The sequence below is a fragment of the Monodon monoceros genome, unplaced genomic scaffold, assembly GCF_005190385.1.
Source record: "Monodon monoceros isolate NGI ecotype Baffin Bay Population unplaced genomic scaffold, NGI_Narwhal_1 Super_Scaffold_7, whole genome shotgun sequence".
In the NCBI taxonomy this organism is placed as follows: Eukaryota; Metazoa; Chordata; class Mammalia; order Artiodactyla; family Monodontidae; genus Monodon; species Monodon monoceros.
Window position 1 is genome coordinate 75,190,389 of NW_021703784.1, and position 19,937 is coordinate 75,210,325.

Below are 19,937 nucleotides of genomic sequence, written 5' to 3' on the forward strand. Positions count from 1 at the left end.
ATATGGAGCCGCCTCTCATTCAAAAAGCCTTTTCCTGGGCTTCCCTGGTGGCGTAGTAGTTGAGAGTCTGCCTGCCGACGCAGGGGACACGTGTTCGTGCCCCGGTCGGGGAAGATCCCGCATGCCGCAGAGCGGCTGGGCCCGTGAGCCATGGCCGCTGAGCCTGCGCGTCCGGAGCCTGTGCTCCGCAACGGGAGAGGCCACAACAGTGAGAGGCCCGCGTACCGCAAAACAAAACAAAACAAAACAGCCTTTTCCTGTTATTACCACCTTCCAGCAGGAGGAACAGGGAAGATTACCCAGTGACTCACAGGCATTGCTCTTTAGGAGTTTATCTAGGAAGTAATGGCAGCTATGTCATTGTATTCTATTTGCCAGAACTAGGTCACATGCCTAGCTAAGTTGTAGGGAGGCAGGAAAAGGCCATTTAGGTTGGTGGCCATGTGCTCATCCAGAATTTGTTTGTTTGTTTGTTTCTGTTAAAGAAGGTGACGATACTTGCTTGGTGGACATATAAAAGTCATTATTGGGCTTCCCTGGTGGCGCAGTGGTTGGGAGTCCGCCTGCTGATGTAGGGGACATGGGTTCGTGTCCCGGTCCGGGAAGATCCCACACGCCGCGGAGCGGCTGGGCCCGTGAGCCATGGCCGCTGAGCCTGCGCGTCCGGAGCCTGTGCTCCGCAACAGGAGAGGCCACAGCAGTGAGAGGCCCACGTACCGCAAAAAAAAAAAAAAAAAAAAGTCATTATTATGAGTGCTGGAGTTAGAGTCAACATGCAATATAATAATCCATTTATAATGTCTTTACAATAATATTATACATGAAATGAATAGAACTTTTTAATACATGGAAACTAAATGTTGATGCCCCATAAATGAATAATCAAACTGAATGGCATATAGATATGAGCCTGTGCAGTGTTGTTTTTTCATTGTATTTTTCTATTTGGATATAAATAAACTCTTTATATTGTTGATATTTGCTAGGTTTCTAGAAATATTGCGTATGTAGCATGCAGTTTCTGAATGTTACTTGTAAGAGCGTAAGCAAGTGGATATGAGTTTTGAAACCACCTGGATTGAAGCTGTATTCTGAGATGGTTGACATGTTCCCAGGTCCCCACAGCACCCATGTACAGGAAAAAGAGGTGTCTCCTAGGAGAAGGTGTCTGTGGTGTTTATAAACAAACAGAAGAATGAAACAACAAACAGCAACAACAACCTGGGGCTACCTATATTTTTTAGACCCTTAATTCAAAAAGATTCATATTTCTCATCTCAATTCCTCAGAGGACATATTATTTCTGCATTCTTATTTATGAATTCCTAGACTTTTCGTAGATCAGTAATGTATAACGTTAAAATAAATTGAAATATGTTCATTATAATTTATTCATTTGCTCTATTTCCTTATTTATTTATTTCAACTTCTTGATTTAATAGGCCAATGTAGTTGGCTCCTGACAGGAATATCTGTGAAAAACTGTGTTTCTAATGTTTGAACCTCTCAGGGGTGTATCATTTACAACACTTACAAGAGTATACTCTAATTGATGATGGTTCCAGCATTAGATGATGATTTAGTAATTATAATACCATCATAACACAGTCCCCCACTTTGCAAAATCCACTACCTTGCATAGTTGGAAACATTTTGAATGTAATAAGAAACTGAATCACAGTTGCAGTTTATTCACTGGAAGACTCATAAACATTCCATGTAGTCTTGGAAAAGTACAATATTTTAAACATATGAGAGGGCTTTACATATCAAAGAGGAGTTTTGTACCAGTACAGTTTACTAGGATATAATAATCCCATGAGGATCCTGTAGTTTATTAGGTACTATGGCCAGCTACTTTATTTATTTATTTATTTAACATCTTTATTGGAGTATAACTGCTTTACAATGGTGTGTTAGTTTTTGCTTTATAACAAAGTGAATCAGTTATACACATACATATGTCCCCATACTTCTTCCCTCTTGCATCTCCCTCCCTCCTACCCTCCCTATCCCACCCCTCTAGGTGGTCACAAAGCACCGAGCTGGTCTCCCTGTGCTATGCGGCTGCTTCGCACTAGCTATCTATTTTACATTTGGTAGTGTATATATGTCCATGCCACTCTCTCACTCAGTCCCAGCTTACCCTTCCCCCTCCCCGTGTCCTCAAGTCCATTCTCTATGTCTGCGTCTTTATTGCTGTCCTGCCCCTAGGTTCTTCATGACTTTTTTTTTTTTTTTTTTTTAGATTCTCTATATATGTGTTAGCACACGGTATTTGTTTTTCTCTTTCTGACTTACTTCACTCTGTATGACACACTCTAGGTCTATCCACCTCACCACAAATAACTCAATTTCGTTTCTTTTTATGGCTGAGTAATATTCCATCATATATATGTGCCACCTCTTCTTTATCCATTCATCTGCCAATGGACACATAGATTGCTTCCATGTCCTGGCTATTGTAAACAGAGCTACAATGAACATTTTGGTACATGACTCTTTTTGAATTTTGGTTTTCTCAGGGTATATGCCCAGTAGTGGGATTGCTGGGTCCTATGGTAGTTCTATTTGTAGTTTTTTAAGGAACCTCCATACTGTTCACCATAGTGGCTTTGTCAATCTACATTCCCACCAACAGTGCAAGAGGGTTCCCTTTTCTCTACACGCTCTCCAGCATTTATAGTCTCTAGATTTTTTGATCATGGCCATTCTGACTGGTGTGAGGTGATACTGCATTGTAGTTTTGATTTGCATTTCTCTAATGATTAATGATCTTGAGCATTCTTTCATGTGTTTGTTGGCAGTCTGTATATCTTCTTTGGAGAAATGTGTATTTAGGTCTTCTGTCCATTTTTTGCTTGGGTTGTTTCCTATTTTGATATTGAGCTGCCTGTGCCACTTGTAAATTTTGGAGATTAAACCTTTGTCAGTTGCTTCATCTGCAAATATTTTCTCCCATTCTGAGGGTTGTCTTTTCATCTGGTTTATGGTTTCTGCTTTCCTTTGTGGTGCAAAAGCTTTGAAGTTTCATTAGGTCCCATTTGTTTATTTTTGTTTTTATTTCCATTTCTATAGGAGGTGGGTCAAATAGGATCTTGCTGTGATTTATGTCATAGAGTGTTCTGCCTATGTTTTCCTCTAAGAGTTTGATAGTGTCTGGCCTTACATTTAGCTCTCTAATCCATTTTCAGTTTATTTTTGTGTATGGTGTTAGGGAGTGTTCTAATTTCATTCTTTCACACTTAGCTGTCCAGTTTTCCCAGCACCATTTATTGAAGAGGCGGTCCTTTCTCCACTGCATATTCTTGCCTCCTTTATCAAAGATAAGATGACCATATGAGCCTGCATTTATCTCTGGGCTTTCTCTCCTGTTCCATTGATCTATCTTTCTGTTTTATGCCAGTACCATACTGTCTTGATTACTGTAGCTTTGTAGTAAACTCTAAAGTCAGGGAGCCTGATTCCTCCAGCTCCGTTTTTTGTTCTCACGATTGCTTTGGCTGTTACGGGTCTTTTGTGTTTCCATACAAATTGCAAAATTTTTTGTTCTAGTTCTGTGAAAAAATGCCAGTGGTAGTTTGATAGGGATTGCATTGAACCTGTAGATTGCTTTGGGTAGTATAGTCATTTTCACAATGTTGATTCTTCCAATCCAAGACATTGGTACATCTCTCTATCTATTTGTATCATCTTTAATTTATTTCATCAGTGTCTTATAATTTTCTGCATACAGGTCTTTTGTCTCCTTAGGTAGGTTTATTCCTAGATATTTTATTCTTTTTGTTGCAGTGGTAAATGCGAGTGTTTTCTTAATTTCACTTTCAGATTTTTCATCATTAGTGTATAGGAATGCCAGAGATTTCTGTGCATTAATTTTGTATTCTGCTACTTTACCAATTTCATTGATTAGCTCTAGTAGTTTTCCGGTAGCATCTTTAGGATTCTCTATATATAGTATCATGTCATCTGCAAACAGTGACAGCATTACTTCTTCTTTTCTGCTTTGGATTCCTTTTATTTCTTTTTCTTCTCTGACTGCTGTGGTATAAAATTCCAAAAGTATGTTGAATAATAGTGGTGAGAGTGGGCAACCTTCTCTTGTTCCTGATCTTACTGGAAATGGTTTCAGTTTTTCACCATTGAGTATGATGTTGGCTGTGGGTTTGTCATTTATTGCCTTTATTATGTTGAGGAAACCTCTATGCCTACTTTCTGGAGGGTTTTTATCATAAATGGGTGTTGAATTCTGTTAAAGCTTTCTCTGCATCTATTGAGATGATCATATGGTTTTTCTACTTCAATTTTTTAATATGGTGTGTCACATTGATTGATTTGCATATATTGAAGAATCCTTGCATTCCTGGAATAAAACCCACTTGACCATGGTGTATGATCCTTTTAATCTGCTGTTGGATTCTGTTTGTTAGGATTTTGTTGAGGATTTTTGCATCTATGTTCATCAGTGATATTGGCCTGTAGTTTTCTTTCTTTGTGGCATCTTTGTCTGGTTTTGGTATCAGGGTGATGGTGGCCTCCTAGAATGAGTTTGGGAGCGTTCCACCCTCTGCTATATTTTGGAAGAGTTTGAGAAGGATAGGTGTTAGCTCTTCTCTAAATGTTTGATAGAATTCGACTGTGAAGCCATCTGGTCCTGGGCTTTTGTTTGTTGGAACGTTTTTAATCACAGTTTCAATTTCAGTTCCTGTGATTTGTCTGTTCATATTTCCTATTACTTCCTTGTTCAGTCTTGGAAGGTTGTGCATTTGAAAGAATTTGTTCAAGTCTTCCAGGTTGTCCTTTTTATTGGCATATAGTTGCTTGTAGTAATCTCTCATGATCCTTTTTATTTCTGCAGTGTCAGTTGTTCCTTCTCCTTTTTCATTTATAATTCCATTGATTTGAATTTTCTCCCTTTTTTTCTTGATGAGTCTGGCTAATGGTTTATCAATTTTGTTTCTCTTCTCAAAGAACCAGCTTTTAGTTTTATTCATCTTTGCTATTGTTTCCTTCATTTCTTTTTCATTTATTTCTGATCTGATCTTTATGATTTCTTTCCTTCTGCTAACTTTGGGGTTTTCTTGTTCCTCTTTCTCTAATTCCTTTAGGTGTAAGGTTAGGTTGTTTATTTGAGATGTTTCTTGTTTCTTAAGGTAGGATTGTATTGCTATAAACTTCCCTCTTAGAACTGCTTTTGCTGCATCCCATAGGTTTTGGGTTGTCGTGTTTTCATTTTCATTGGTTTCTAAGTATTTTTTGATTGCATCTTTGATTTCTTCACTGATCTCTTGGTTATTTAGTAATGTATGATTCAGCCTCCGTGTGTTTATATTTTTTACAGATCTTTTCCTGTAATTGATATCTAGTCTCATAGCATTGTGGTCGGAAAAGATACTTGATACAATTTCAATTTTCTTAAATTTACCAAGCCTTGATTTGTGACCCAAGATATGATCTATCCTGGAGAATGTTGCATGAGCACTTGAGAAAAATGTGTATTCTGTTGTTTTTGGATGGAATGTCCTACAAATATCAATTAAGTCCATCTTGTTTAATGTATCATTTAAAGCTTGTGTTTCCTTATTTATTTTCATTTTGGATGGTCTGTCCATGGGTGAAAGTGGGGTGTTAAAGTCCCCTACTGTGAATGTGTTACTGTCGATTTATGCTTTTATGGCTGTTAGTATTTGCCTTATGTATTGAGGTGCTCCTATGTTGGGTGCATAAATATTTACAATTGTTATATCTTCTTCTTGGATTGATCTCTTGATCATTATGTAGTGTCCTTCTTTGTCTCTTGTAGTAGTCTTTATTTTAAAGCCTATTTTGTCTGATATGAGAATTGCTACTCCAGCTTTCTTTTGATTTCCATTTGCATGGAATATCTTTTTCCATCCCCTCACTTTCAGTCTGTATGTGTCCTTAGGTCTGAAGTGGGTCTCTTGTAGACAGCATATATATGGGTCTTGTTTTTGTATCCATTCAGCCAGTCTGTGTCTTTTGTTTGGAGCATTTAATCCATTTACATTTAATGTAGTTATCGATATGTATGTTCCTATTATCATTTTCTTAATTGTTCTGGGTTTGTTATTGTAGGTCTTTTCCTTGTCTTGTGTTTCCTGCCTAGAGAAGTTCCTTTAGCTTTTGTTGTAAAGGTGGTTTGGTGGTGCTGAATTCTCTTAGCTTTTGCTTGTCTGTAAAGTTTTTAATTTCTCCATCAAGTCTGAATGAGATCTTTGCTGGTTAGAGTAATCTTGGTTGTAGATTTTTCTCCTTCATCCCTTTAAATATGTTCTGTCACTCCCTTCTGCCTTGCAGAGTTTCTGCTGAAAAATCAGCTGTTAACCTTATGGGGATTCCTTTGTGTGTTTGTTGTTTTTTCCTTGCTCTTTTTAATACTTTTTCTCTGTATTTAATTTTTGATAGTTTGATTAATATGTGTCTTGGCGTGTTTCTCCTTGTATTTATCCTTAATGGGACTCCCTGTGCTTCCTGGATTGATTAGCTATTTCCTTTCCCATATTATGGAAGTTTTCCACTATAATCTTTTCAATATTTTCTCAGTCCCTTTCTCTTTCTCTTCTTCTTCTGGGACCCCTATAATTTGAATGTTCATGTGTATAATGTTTTCCAAGTTGTCTCTGAGACTGTCCTCAATTCTTTTCATTCTTTTATTCTTTATTCTGCTCTGTGATAGTTTTTTCCACTATTTTATCTTCAAGGTCACTCATCCGTTCTTCTTCCTCAGTTATTCTGCTTTTAATCCCTTCTAGAGAATTTTAAATTTCATTTATTGTGCTGCTCATCATTGTTTGTTTGCTCTTTAGTTCGTCTAGATCCTTGTTAAACTTTTCTTGTATTTTCTCAATTCTATTTCCAAGATTTTGGATCATCTTTACTATCATTATTCTGAATTCTTTTTCGGGTAGACTGCCTATTTCCTCTTCATTTGTTGGGTCCCGTGGGTTTTTGCCTTGCTCCTTCATCTGCTGTGTATTTCTCTGTCTTCTCATTTTAATTAACTTACTGTTTTGGGGGTCTCCTTTTCGCAGGGTGCAGGTTCGTAGTTCCTGTTGTTTTTGGTGTCTGTCCCCAGTGGCTAAGGTTGGTTCAGTGGGTTGTGTAGGCTTTCTGGTGGAGGGGACTAGTGCCCGTGTTCTGGTGGATGAGGCTGGATCTTGTCTTTCTGGTGGGCAGGTCCACGTCTTGTAGTGTGTTTTGGGGTGTCTGTGGCCTTATTATGATTTTAGGCAGCCTCTCTGCTAGTGGATGGGGTTGTATTCCTGTCTTGCTAGTTGTTTGGCATAGGGTGTCCAGCACTGTAGCTTGCTTGTCATTGATTGGAGCTGGGTCTTGGCATCGAGCTGGAGATCTCAGGGAAATTTTCGCTGTTTGATATTACATGGAGCTGGGAGGTCTCTTGTGGACCAGTGTCCTGAACTTAGCTCTCCCACCTCCGAGGCACAGCCCTTATGCCTGGCTGGAGCACCAAGAGCCTGTCATCCACATGGCTCAGAATAAAAGGGAGAAAAAAAAGAAAGAAAGAAAGAAGAAGATAAAATAAAATAAAGTTATTAAAATAAAAACTAATTATTAAAAAAATGTTTTTTAAGTAATAAAAAAAAAAGAATGAAAGAAAGAAGAGAGCAACCAAACCAAAAAACAAATCCACCGATGATAACAAGTACTAAAATCTATACTAAAAAAGAAAGGGGCTTCCCTGGTGGCACAGTGGTTGGGAGTCTGCCTGCTGATGCAGGGGACACAGGTTTGTGCCCCAGTCCGGGATGATCCCACATGCTGTGGAGTGGCTAGGCCTGTGAGCCATGGCGGCTGAGCCTGCCTGTCCGGAGCCTGTGCTCCGCAAAAGCCTGTGTACTGCAAAAAAAAAAAAAAGAAAAAAAAGAAAACTACGAAAATAAAACCAGACAGACAGAACCCTAGGAAAAATGGTAAAAGTGAAGTTATACAGACAAAATCAGAAACAGAAGCCTACACATACACACTCCCAAAAAGAGAAAAAGGGAAAAAAAAAAAAAAATATATATATATATATGTATATAGTTGCTCCCAAAGTCCACCTCCTCAATTTGGGATAATTTGTTGTCTATTCAGGTATTCCACAAATGCAGGTTACATCAAGTTGATTGTGGAGATTTAATCTGCTGCTCCTGAGGCTGCTGGGAGAAATTTCCCTTTGTCTTCTCCCCGGGTTCAGCTTTGGATTTGGACCCGCCTCTGCGTGTAGGTCGCCTGAGGGCGTGTGTTCTTTGCTCAGACAGGACGGGGTTAAAAAGGAGCAGCTGATTCGGGGTCTCTGGCTCACTCAGGCTGGGGAGAGGGAGGGGTGCAGATGCGTGGCGAGCCTGCGGCGGCAGAGGCTGGCATGACGTTGCACCAGCCTGAGGCGCGCCGTGCGTTCTCCTGGGACGTTGTCCCTGGATCACGTGACCCTGGCAGTGGCGGGCTGCACAGGCTCCTGGGAGGGGACGTGTGGATAGTGACCTGTGCTCGCACACAGGCTTCTTGGTGGCGGCAGCAGCAGCCTTAGCGTCTCATGCCCATCTCTGGGGTCCGTGCTGGTAGCCGCAGCTCACACCCGTCTCTGGAGCTCCTTTAAGCAGCGGTCTTAATCCCCTCTCCTCGCACATCAGGAAACAAAGAGGGAAGAAAAAGTCTCTTGCCTCTTCGGCAGGTCCAGACCTTTTCTCGGGCACACTCCCGGCTAGCCGTGGCGCACTAACCCCTTCAGGCTGTGTTCACGCCACCAACCCCAGTCCTCTCCCTGGGATCCGACTGAAGCCCGAGCCTCAGCTCCCAACCCCCGCGTGTCCCTGTGGGTGAGCAGACAAGCCTCTCGGGCTGGTGAGTGCTGGTCAGCACTGATCCTCTGTCCGGGAATCTGTCTGCTTTGCCCTCCGCACCCCTGTTGCTGTGCTCTCCTCCGTGGCTCCGAAGCTTCCCCCCCACCCCGCCACCCGCAGTCTCCACCCACGAAGGGGCTTCCTAGTGTGTGGAAATCTTTCCTCCTTCACAGCTCCCTCCCACTGGTGCAGGTCCCGTCCCTATTCTTTTGTCTGTGTTTTTTCATTTTTGTTTTGCCCTCCTCAGGTACGTGGGGAGTTTCTTGCCTTTTGGGAGGTCTGAGGTCTTCTGCCAGCGTTCAGTAGGTGTTTTATAGGATCAGTTCCATATGTAGATGTATTTCTGACGTATTTGTGGGGAAGAAGGTGATCTCCGTGTCTTACTCTTCCGCCATCTTGAAGCTCCTCCTCTATTTTTTGTTTTTTAAACAGATTTTCTGTTTTTAGAGAAGCTTTAGGTTCACAGAAAAATTGAGCTGAAAGTTCGGAGAGCTCCCAGGTACTCCCTGCCTCCACACAGCCCCCCATTAGCAGCATCCTCCACCAGAGCAGTAAATCTGCTATAATCGATGAAACTGCATTGACACATCATCATCACCCAGAGTCCCTAGTTGAGTTTAGGTTTCATTCTTAGTTGTTTATATTCTATAGAGTTTTACAAACATATAACATATAACCACCCTTACAGTATCGTATAGAATAGTTTCACTGATTTATTCTGTGTTTTAGGAAGCCTTTCAGGGGCTTCCCTGGTGGCGCAGTGGTTGAGAGTCCGCCTGCCAGTGCAGGGGACACAGGTTTGTGCCCCGGTCCGGGAAGATCCCACATGCTGCAGAGCGGCTAGGCCGGTGAGCCATGGCTGCTGAGCCAAAAAAGAAGCCCTCCAGGTGATTCTTGTGCACATTAAAGTCTGGCAACCATTTTATTACAGGATACATGTTTTTAAAGCTAAGTTCAAAAAATAGCCAAGAAATTAATACTGTATTAAATCCTACATCTAAACTGAAGGTGTACTTGATTTATCCTACTCTCCTCTTTTGTTTTTTATTGAGGTATAGTTGATTTCCAATATTATATTAGTTTCAGGTGTGCAACATAGGGATTCAATATTTTTATAGATTATACTTCATTTAAAATTATTACAAAATAATGGCTATATTTGCCTGTTCTGTACAATATATCCTTTTTGCTTATTTATTTTATGCATGGTATTTGGTAACTCTTAATCCCATACACCTGTCTTGCCCTTCCCTACCTCCTCCTCCCCACTGGTAACTGCTAGTTTGTTCTCTATATCTATGAGTCTGTTTCTGTTTTTTATTTAGATTTGTTTTGTTTTTAGATTCCACATATGTGATAACATAGAGTATTTGTCTTTCTCTGTCTGACTTATTTCACTAAGCATAATACCCTCTAGGTCCATCCACCATATTGCAAATGGCAAAATTTAATTCTTTTTTATGGCCGAATAATGTTTCATTGTATATATTTACACCACATTCTTTTTATCCATTCATCTGTTGATGGACACTTAAGTTGCTTCCATATCTTGGCTATTGAAGTAATGCTGCTATGAACATTGGAGTGCATATATCTTTTTGAATTAGTGTTTTTATTTTCTTCAAATATATACCCAACAGTGGGATTTCTGGGTCATATGGTAGTTCTATTTTTAGTTGTTTGAGTAAGCACCACATTGTTTTCCATAGTAGCTGCACCAACTTAAAATACCAGCAACAGTATACTAGGGTTCTCTTTTCTCCACATCCTTGCCAACATTTGTTATTTGTAGACTTTTTGATGATGGCCATTCAGACAGGTGTGAGGTGATATCTCTTTCTGGTTTTGATTTGCATGTCCTTGATGATTAGCAGTGTTGAGCATCTTTTCACGTACCTGTTGGTCATCTGCATTTCCTCTTAGGAAAAGGGTCTATTCAGTTCTTCTGCCCTTTATTTAAAAACTTTTTATTGGAGTATAGTTGCTTTACAATGTTGTGTTATTTTCTGCTCTACAGCAAAGTGAATCAGTTATACACATACCCCTGCTTTTTTAGATTTCCTTCCCATTAGGTCACCACACAGCACTGAGTAGAGTTCCCTGTGCTGTACAGTAGGTTCTCATTAGTCTTCTGCCCATTTTTTAACAAGGTTGTTGTTTTTGTTGTTTGTTGTTGAGTTGTATGAGCTATTTGTATATGTTGGATATTAACCCCTTATCAGTCATATCATTCGCAAATGTCTTCTCCCATTCAATAGGTTGTCTTATCATTTTGTGGTTGGTTTCCTTTGCTGTGCAAAAGCTTTTAAGTTTAATTAGGTCTCATTTGTTTTTTTCTGCTTTTGTTACCTTTGCTTTAGGAGATGGATCCAAAAAATTATTACAATAATTTATGTCCTGCCTATGTTTTGCTCTAGGAGTTTTATAGTATCCAATCTTACATTTATGTCTTTAATCCATCTTGAGTTTACTTTTGTATATGGTGCTAGAGAATGTTCAGTTTCATTTTTTACATGTAACTGTTATGGCCAGCAACTTTTTAAATTAAATTTTATTGAGATATAATTTACATAGAATTTTATTGAGATGTAATTTACATAGAATTCATCATATATACTTTAATGGGTTTGATCAGTATTCAGGATAGAGGATATTTTCATCACCTACAAAGTTCCCACTTGATATTTTATAATCTCTACCACCAACCCCCAGTCCACGTCAACTACCAACCTGATTTATGTCCCTAGTCTTTTGTCTTTTCTAGAATATCATATATATGGTATTATACAAAATATAGCTTTTTGTGACTGGATTCTTTCACATACTCTAATACATTTGAAATACATCTATATTGTTACATTTCAGACTTAATTTATTTTAAGAAATGCCTAACCGTATTTTGGTATTTCATTTCATGGATGTACCATAATTTGTTTACTATTCATCAGTTAATGGACATGTGGGATATTTCCAGCTCTTGACTATTATGAATAAATATACTGTAAACATTTATGTATATATTATAATTCCTCTTAGGCAGATACCTAGAAAGAATTTCTGTATAATTTATATTTATAAGAAGCTGCCAAACAGTTTCCCAAAATGACTAAACCATTTCCAAACTAGTTGAGCTCTTTTTACTTTGGCTGCAAAATTCATTCTTATGCAGTTTAAAAGAATTTTAATCTTCAAGTTTGAAAATATAAATGAAATTAAGTCACTAATCCATTTTTTTTTTTTTTTTTTTTTTTTACAGTCAAAAAAAATCCAAGCCCAGCTGAAGGAGCTTCGTTATGGGAAGAAGGATTTATTATTTAAGGTAAGCATCTTCCTCCCTACCCCCTCCAACTGGCTAGCTCAATACCTAAACTATCTAAAATATCATTTAGCTTAAATTTAATTTCCAGATTTTCACAAGAATTAAAGTTGTATTTGACTGAATTGAAGGTTTTTTCATTTTATTGCCTACTTAATTAGTGGAGATAAATACAGTTATGGTTTCCTAGGTACATTCTTAATCAAAGGCAGGCTTCATTCCAAAGTGTTTAAAGTCCCTTTGTAAGCTTCAATTACTTTAATTCAACATTGAGGCATGTCTTTCAGAATATTTACATTAAGGAGAGCATATACTGAACAAGTTTCCACAGATGAGGTCCACTGGTGACTTACATTCTTGACTTCCAGAGATGCCTATATAAATCTTATTATAGTCTTCATGTTTAATCATGGTTGATTGATTTTGGTGATTGATACTTGATAAGACTATCAATGCCTATGTATAGGTAGACATCTATCACAGACTATGGTTATGGTTGACTGACTAATGGCCTCCCAAATATATCCACTTGCTAATCCCTGGAACCTGTGAATGTTATATTTTATGGCAAAGGAGAATTTGCAGAGGTGATTCAGTTAAGGATCTTAACATGGGAAGATTATCCCAAGTTATCTAGTATAATCGCACAAGTTTTTAATAGGAGTAAGACAGGACTGCCTAAGTAAAAAGAAGATTATGTAACCACGGAAGCTGGGGGCGGAAAGACAATGTAAAGGATTTTTCCCCTATAGCCTCCAGAAAAAACAGCCCTTTCAACACCTTGATTTTGCTCCATAAAATTCATTTCAAACTTCTGACTTTCAGAACAAAAAGAGAATAAATTGTGCTGTTGTTTAAGCCACTTAGTTCATGGTAGTTTGTTATAGTAGCAAGAAGAAACTAATAGAGATATTTCCTTTTATCTCCGTTGAACAGAGGAGATAGAAGCAGGTGCCTTTAATTGTGCCATCTGCATTCCCGAATGCAGTAGAGTGATAGAGTATTAGGCTCTTAGTAGTAGGAATAATAATTTGTTTAATAAATAAGTGCAAATTACTTTGTGCGTAATATCTATTTTTCAAAAATGTGTTCACTACAATGATCATCCCAATCTATGAATATCAGGTTTAAAGTACAGAAAATTCTTCGTGTTATCTAATGGTTGGAAAATCCTTTAATTTTTCTGATTAAAACAGTAAGAAATGACTTCTCACTCTTCTCTGACACATGTATTTTTGGCTTAGAATCATGGGAAGGTGTTCCTGTTATGTAAACCAATATCTATTAAATCCTTATTCCATGCAAGTCATGAATCTGGGTACATTTTGCCATTTAGTCTTTCATAAATATGCTTCCTGCCATTCCTTTAATCTCATCTATAACAAGATATTCTCCAGCACACCAAGAAAACTTTGAATTTATTCTCATTAATGCTTACTGACTCTCAGCACTGCTCATTGCATGTGATAAATAGATAAGATAAAAGTATAAAATCCAAGATATTTGCCTGTGTACCTTCCATCTTTCATACTGAGACTCTTAAGCTCAGGGTATCTTAACTTTTACATTCAGCTTGGCCTTAGCTTTTTGCAGTCACCAATAACAAATAATTGAAATTGGCAAAAAAAAAAACCCAAAAAAACCTAGTGTGTGTGTGTGTGTGTGTGTGTGTGTGTTCATATTTGCAAAGAAATGTCTAGTTCTCTGATTTGGTTAACTTAATAAGATCAGGAATATAATAAGAGAATTCCAAGCTCCCTAGAGCTGATAACTTTTAGGTATTAGGCTGGGAGATTTATGTAAAGATAGAAGATCATATGAGGCTTTTTAAATTTTTTGAATTTCATTTCTCAAATTGAAGAGTTATAGAAAGAAAAGTTGGGAGAAAAGAATGAGATCCAATAATTTTCCATGATTTACTTCTTTGTAATATGACAGTTGTTAAATATAGATTAGTAATTTATCAACTTTCAGAAATTACCAAAATCAAGATTTGTTGCATATCTGTATTATTTGAAAAAATGAGACATTATTTGTAAGCCTTGTTATTTTAGGCCACTTTGAGAAGAGCACTTTTATATGAAATCAAGTGAATTGTGTATGAATAGACCATAAAGTTGCACAAATTAGGATGTCTTCCCATATTCTCTCCCCAAAACACTGTTTAATTTTTATTAACTCCAATAACATGAGATGTAGAAGCATGGCAATTTTAGTAGTTAAATTAACTTATTCAGTAGCTAAACAATGTCAACAAGGACCCAGACTTTTTTGTCTGTTTGTGTTTCAGACTTTTTCATATCATGATCCTCACATAACTGACTTGTTCTAAGCTTTGATTCCTCATTATATAGTGATGGTGTCTAAAGAGCTATATACCTGTGTACAAAGTCAAAGAAAAGGGTGCGGGGGGAGACGCTTGTCCTTGACTGTCATAATTTTTGTAAAGGAGGAACATTTTTTGAGAAGTCTCCCCAAACTTGGGCATGACCCTATGCAAAAGTGAGACTTTAGTGTTTTCAGCTTCTACTGTAAAAGGTTGCTTCTTTTTAGAACTAAAGAAATCTAATTGTTAATGGAGAGGCAACCAAAAATTTCTGCTATAATGTACTCATCCACTCATCTTGATGACAACTTACATTTATATCATCTCATTTGCTTAGTTTTATATCAACAGTGCACATTTTAGGTATTGTATAAACATGTTAAATAAATGAATGAATACATACATACATACATATGTATGTACATGGATACATAAATAGATAGGTCAGGGCAGTAGAGAGTAGAAGCTAATGTCTGTGACCACAGGAATCCATCCATGCATCTATTAAAATGAGGCCACAAATATTTTTGGCAATAACTTGTTGAATCCTGAGATAAGTAGCAAAATATTTTATTTCCCTGAAAGTAGTTTCCTGAGAATCTATTCAGTTTTGAATAGATTTGATGGTTTTTAGTTAAGATAATCTTTGAAGGAGCAATGCCTGCCGCTAAAGCACGTGAATTTATCTTAAAAGTAATGGCATGTGCTGACAATTGCAAGACATACTGATAAATTCAGTGTCCTTCTTAATGTTTGAGAGCTGGCTTTTGATTAGGGAAGGCTGCCAGCAGCAGTAAACATTCTGTATACTAAGGAAAGAATTGAGGTCCTGCGGATTGTTATTTGCCCAGGACTTGAGTTACTTTTTATCTTCCTTGATTCAATTTGGAGTTGATATTCTCTGAAATACCTACCCTCCATTTTGCTCCTCTATTTTACTTTTACATAAAATACATCTATTTTACTTATTTTTTTAATTTCAGAAGAATTATTTTTGCAGTATAGAACAATTTCAAAACATGTCTAAATGTATAAGGCCAAAAAAAAAAAAACACTTAAAATCCCATCACTTGGAGCACACTCAATATTTTGAAATATTTTGTATTTCTGTTTAGTTCCTTTTGTATTAGGCATAATCTGCTTTGTGATTAACATACGTATGTTAATATAGATTATATATTATACATATTCTGATTTTTTAAAACATAAAAGTATCCTTTAGTTATAATTTCTTCATAAAAATTTAAAAGTGTAGTTTTATGATATGTGTGCCAAAAGTGAATTTTTTCCTTATGAATATATGTGGATAGACAAGATGTGGCACATATATACAATGGAATATTACTCAGCCATTAAAAAGAATGAAATAATGCCATTTGCAGCAACATGGATGGACCTAGGGATTGTCATACTGAGTGAAGTAAGTCAGATAGAGAAAGACAAATATTGTATGTTATCACTTATATGTGGACTCTAAAAAAAGTGATACAAATGAACTTATTTACAAAACAGAAATAGACTCATAGACTTAGAGAACAAACGTATGATTACCAGGGGCAAGGGTGGCAGGGGAGAGATAGTTAGGGAGTTTGAGATTGACCTGTACACACTGCTGTATTTAAAAATGCATAACCAACAAGGACCTACTGTATAGCACAGGGAATGCTGCTCAATATTATGTAACAACCTAAATGGGAAAAGAACTTGAAAAAGAATAGATCCACGTATATGTATAACTGTATCACTTTGCTGTACACCTGAAACTAGCAAACCATTTTTAATCAACTATACTCCAATATAAAATAAAAAGTTAAAAAAGTGTGTGTATGATGATTCTAATTTATGCTCTGATGAAAAATGTGTTCTTATTTTTATCTCAAAGTGTAGTTTTTTATTGAATGTATGTAACTATAAAGTAATTCACTAAAATTATTGAAAAATTTTAATGTTATTGAAACCTGATAGACATTATTTTTGGAGTTTGGATTTTTTAACTTGAATGAGGAATAACTGACAAATATAATCATACATATTTAAAGTGTACAGCATGACGTTTTGATGTACAAATACATTGTGGAATGATTACCAAGATCAAAATAATGAACACATCCCTCACCTCACATAGTTAACTATTTGTGTGTTTAGTGAGAAAGATTTAGATCTACTCTCAGCAATTTTGAATGATAAATACCCCGTTATTAACCACAGTCACCATGCTATACATTTGATCCTCAGAACTTATTCTTCTTATAAATGCAAATTTGTACACTTTGACATCCATCACATCATTTCCCTCCTCTCTGCTCCTTGCAGCCACCATTCAATTCTTTGTTCCTATAAAATCAGCCTTTTATTTTTTTGAAGATTCCACATATAAGTGACAACATACAGTATTTTCTTTCTCTGTCTGGCTTATTTCACTTAGGTTGTCACAAATGGCCTGACTTTGGTAAGGAAAGACTTTCCCCAAATGTGGTTGTGAGGGTACCTTTTATTCCTGAAAGAGCACAGCAGAATAGTCTCCATGCAGCTCCATCAGCTGAGGTCAATGTTAGCACAGACTATAGGGGTCCACTGTGCTCAAGACGGCCGAGGTCCTGTGGTTGGTGGTGGTGGCTAAGGTTATTGACTTCCTGAGTGGCAAAGACTGCTGAGATTCTCCTATTCTCCTTTTTCATTTGTGAGAAGACGTTCTAGCCAAGGGGATCCTTCTTATTGGCTGGTCTGGTGTGCTGGCACTCAGAGAAGTAGTGGAGCCAGAGTCCTAGGATCAGATGTATGTGGAACTACAACAGTACCAGGATCCTGAGGCACAGGTACACTTGTGCAGCAATGGCACTGGTGTCCATTGTGTAAGTATCTGCAGATCTCTGGGGAACTGTAGTCTGAGTCTCTGGGACTCTCCACAGTGACTCAGATTGGGGGTAGGCAGGGAGGATACAGCAGCAGCATGGACCCTGGGGTGATAGGGTGTGCAGTGGCTTGGGGTCAGGGTACAGTAGCAGCACAGTCTTGGGATGATGGAACAAAGTCCCAACTTTGACCCCAGGGGGCAGTCACAGAAGAGCAGTAACATATCCCTGGTGGTGGTCCATTAAATCTGTGTTGGACCTAGAGGATGGGGCTCAGACCGGCAGCAGCATAGCCCTGGCACTAACAGGTCAGAGCTATGACCTGGGACCCTGGGGTGGGACTCAGAGCATCAGTCAGCCGGTCCCCAGAAATGATGAGTCAGAGCTGGGAACTGAGAACCCAGCGAGGCAGATCTCAGAGCAGTATAGAAGCTCTGGTCTCATATGAGGCAACATGCTGGGGCATCCCAATCCCAGAGAATGGCTACTGGGGGCCCTTGAGGGCAGGTCTCATGCAACAGTAGCCCCAGCCCTGGGGAGGAGATTCAGCAGCAGAGACTCTGAGATGCTCCATCATCAGGATCAGTGTTGGTGAAAATGATACGAATCCACAGTGGTGAGGCTTGCAGGGGTTCTCCTGCTCTCCTTTTACCTATGTGGTGAAGTTCTTCTGTGGGGACCCCTCCTGGCATTAAGCTGCTCTAGACTGGGAGATGGAGTGCTGAAGGTAAAATGCTTCCTATGCTTTTCTATGCAACCATCATCAGTTTTTGAGCTCTACAGTGTTTTTGCTACTTCCTCATTGTAGTCTAGAGCTTTTCCTGAGATATTTTCATCAGTTTATAGTTCCTTTACTATTTTTGCTGGGTTTTTTGAGAGGAAGAGAAAAGTGTTGGGATCTCCTAGCCCTTCATCTTGCTGAGGTCAACTTTCTTAAGAAAATTATAACAGTTGACTATCCCATCAGTGTAGTAAGAAAAAAAAAATGTTGTGTTTAATTAAGACTTTAGGAATACCCAGAGAACTGGGTATTCTTATTAAAGAAACAAGAATAAATGAATAGGTAAATAAATACGTTAGTCTGCTCAGGCTGACATAAAAAAATACCATGGACCCAGTGGCTTAAACAACAGAAATTTATTTTCTCACAGTCTGGAGTCTGGAAAGTCTGAGATCAAGTCTGGCAGGGTTTGGTTTCTAGTGAGAGCCCTCTTCCTGGTTAGCAGCAGCCACCTTCCCACTGTGTCCTCACACGGAGGAGAACTAGTGAGCTCACTTATGTCTCTCCTTATAAGGACACTAATCCTACAATATCAGGGTCCCACCCTTAGGACCTCATTTAACCTTAATTACCTCCTTATAGGCCCCATCTTCTAGTAAAATCACATTAGGGGGTAGGCTTTCAACATATGAGTTTGGGGGGGGGGGACACAATTCAGTTCATCGCAGTAATTAACTAAATAATACATGCAGTAAAACAGTAACAAACTTTGTTGTTTGAGAAATTATAAAATGAAAATTACTGTTTTAATTTGCCCTAAATATGATTACTGGGCAGCTTAAACATTTATTTTAAAATGTAAACCACTCAATTTCACTTACGTACTTTTTTGTTGTTGTTTTGGTCACTTCAAAACAATTTACGTAATGCTCCCTAGTCACCAAAAATTAAATGTATCAACTTACCTATTGAGGTAGGGAATGCGAGACTGTTTGAGTTTTGATACCAGATTTTCAGAAGGAGACGTTACTGAGTTTAAATGGAAATTATCTCTGAACTCACTTTCATGTTCTATAGGCTTAAGATTAGATACATTCTGGGTGGGAAGCCTTTTGAACGTATATTTTGGCCATGACAGCTTCCTGGACTGACTTTTCCTGTGTGGAGACCAATATATTTATGCCTTTGCTGAACTGAAGGTTCTGTTCCACATGTTACGTTGCTAACATTTGGTCTCTTTAAAGAGCATCATAAGCATCACGTCAATCCTCATTTAATATTGTGTTTATAGTACATATACAGAAAATAATACATGATACGTTGATGGTAAATATGCCCAAACAATGTGTTTCTTTAAAAAATTTTTATTGCTTCATTCTTGACGTGTAACCTTGAATCTGTAGAATTAAAAAATCTCTAGTAATGATAACAACTGATATATATTGAGCACTAAACATGCTTACTCCTCAAAACAACTTAGGTATATACGTATGATGCATTGAGTATTTGTGTGTGTATATGTATATACACACATGATGTGTGTATTGGGGGGGACGGGTGTGTGTGTAAAGTGAGGCCAAAAAGTTAATGGTCCAAGGTCATCAATAGAGTAGATATCGTGTATAACTGAGAAAGGATTTACATCTATCATATGCATTCATGTTCACAGTCTGGGTCTAATCCTCTCCCCTGGCTTTTTTTTTTTTCTTTCTTTATCTTTCTTTCTCTTACTTCCTGTGGTCTCCCTGGTGACTGGCTCTTCATTTTGTTATTTGTCTGTTCTTCACACTCTAAACCCCTGACCATCTTTCTATTGCTTACTAGTTGTAGCACATATTGAATAATCCGTCTTGCTTTG

General features: G+C 38.1%; 1 protein-coding gene across 2 annotated transcripts in view; it reads left to right on the plus strand.

The window, feature by feature from the left end:
• Window positions 1-19,937, plus strand: part of LUZP2 (leucine zipper protein 2) — a 431,421-nt gene that overhangs the window by 312,806 nt on the left and 98,678 nt on the right. For both annotated transcript variants that reach the window (XM_029208937.1, XM_029208936.1), the window contains exon 7: window positions 12,121-12,183. In XM_029208937.1, the coding sequence (XP_029064770.1) occupies window positions 12,121-12,183 (63 nt within the window). The remainder of the gene's footprint in view (window positions 1-12,120; window positions 12,184-19,937) is intronic.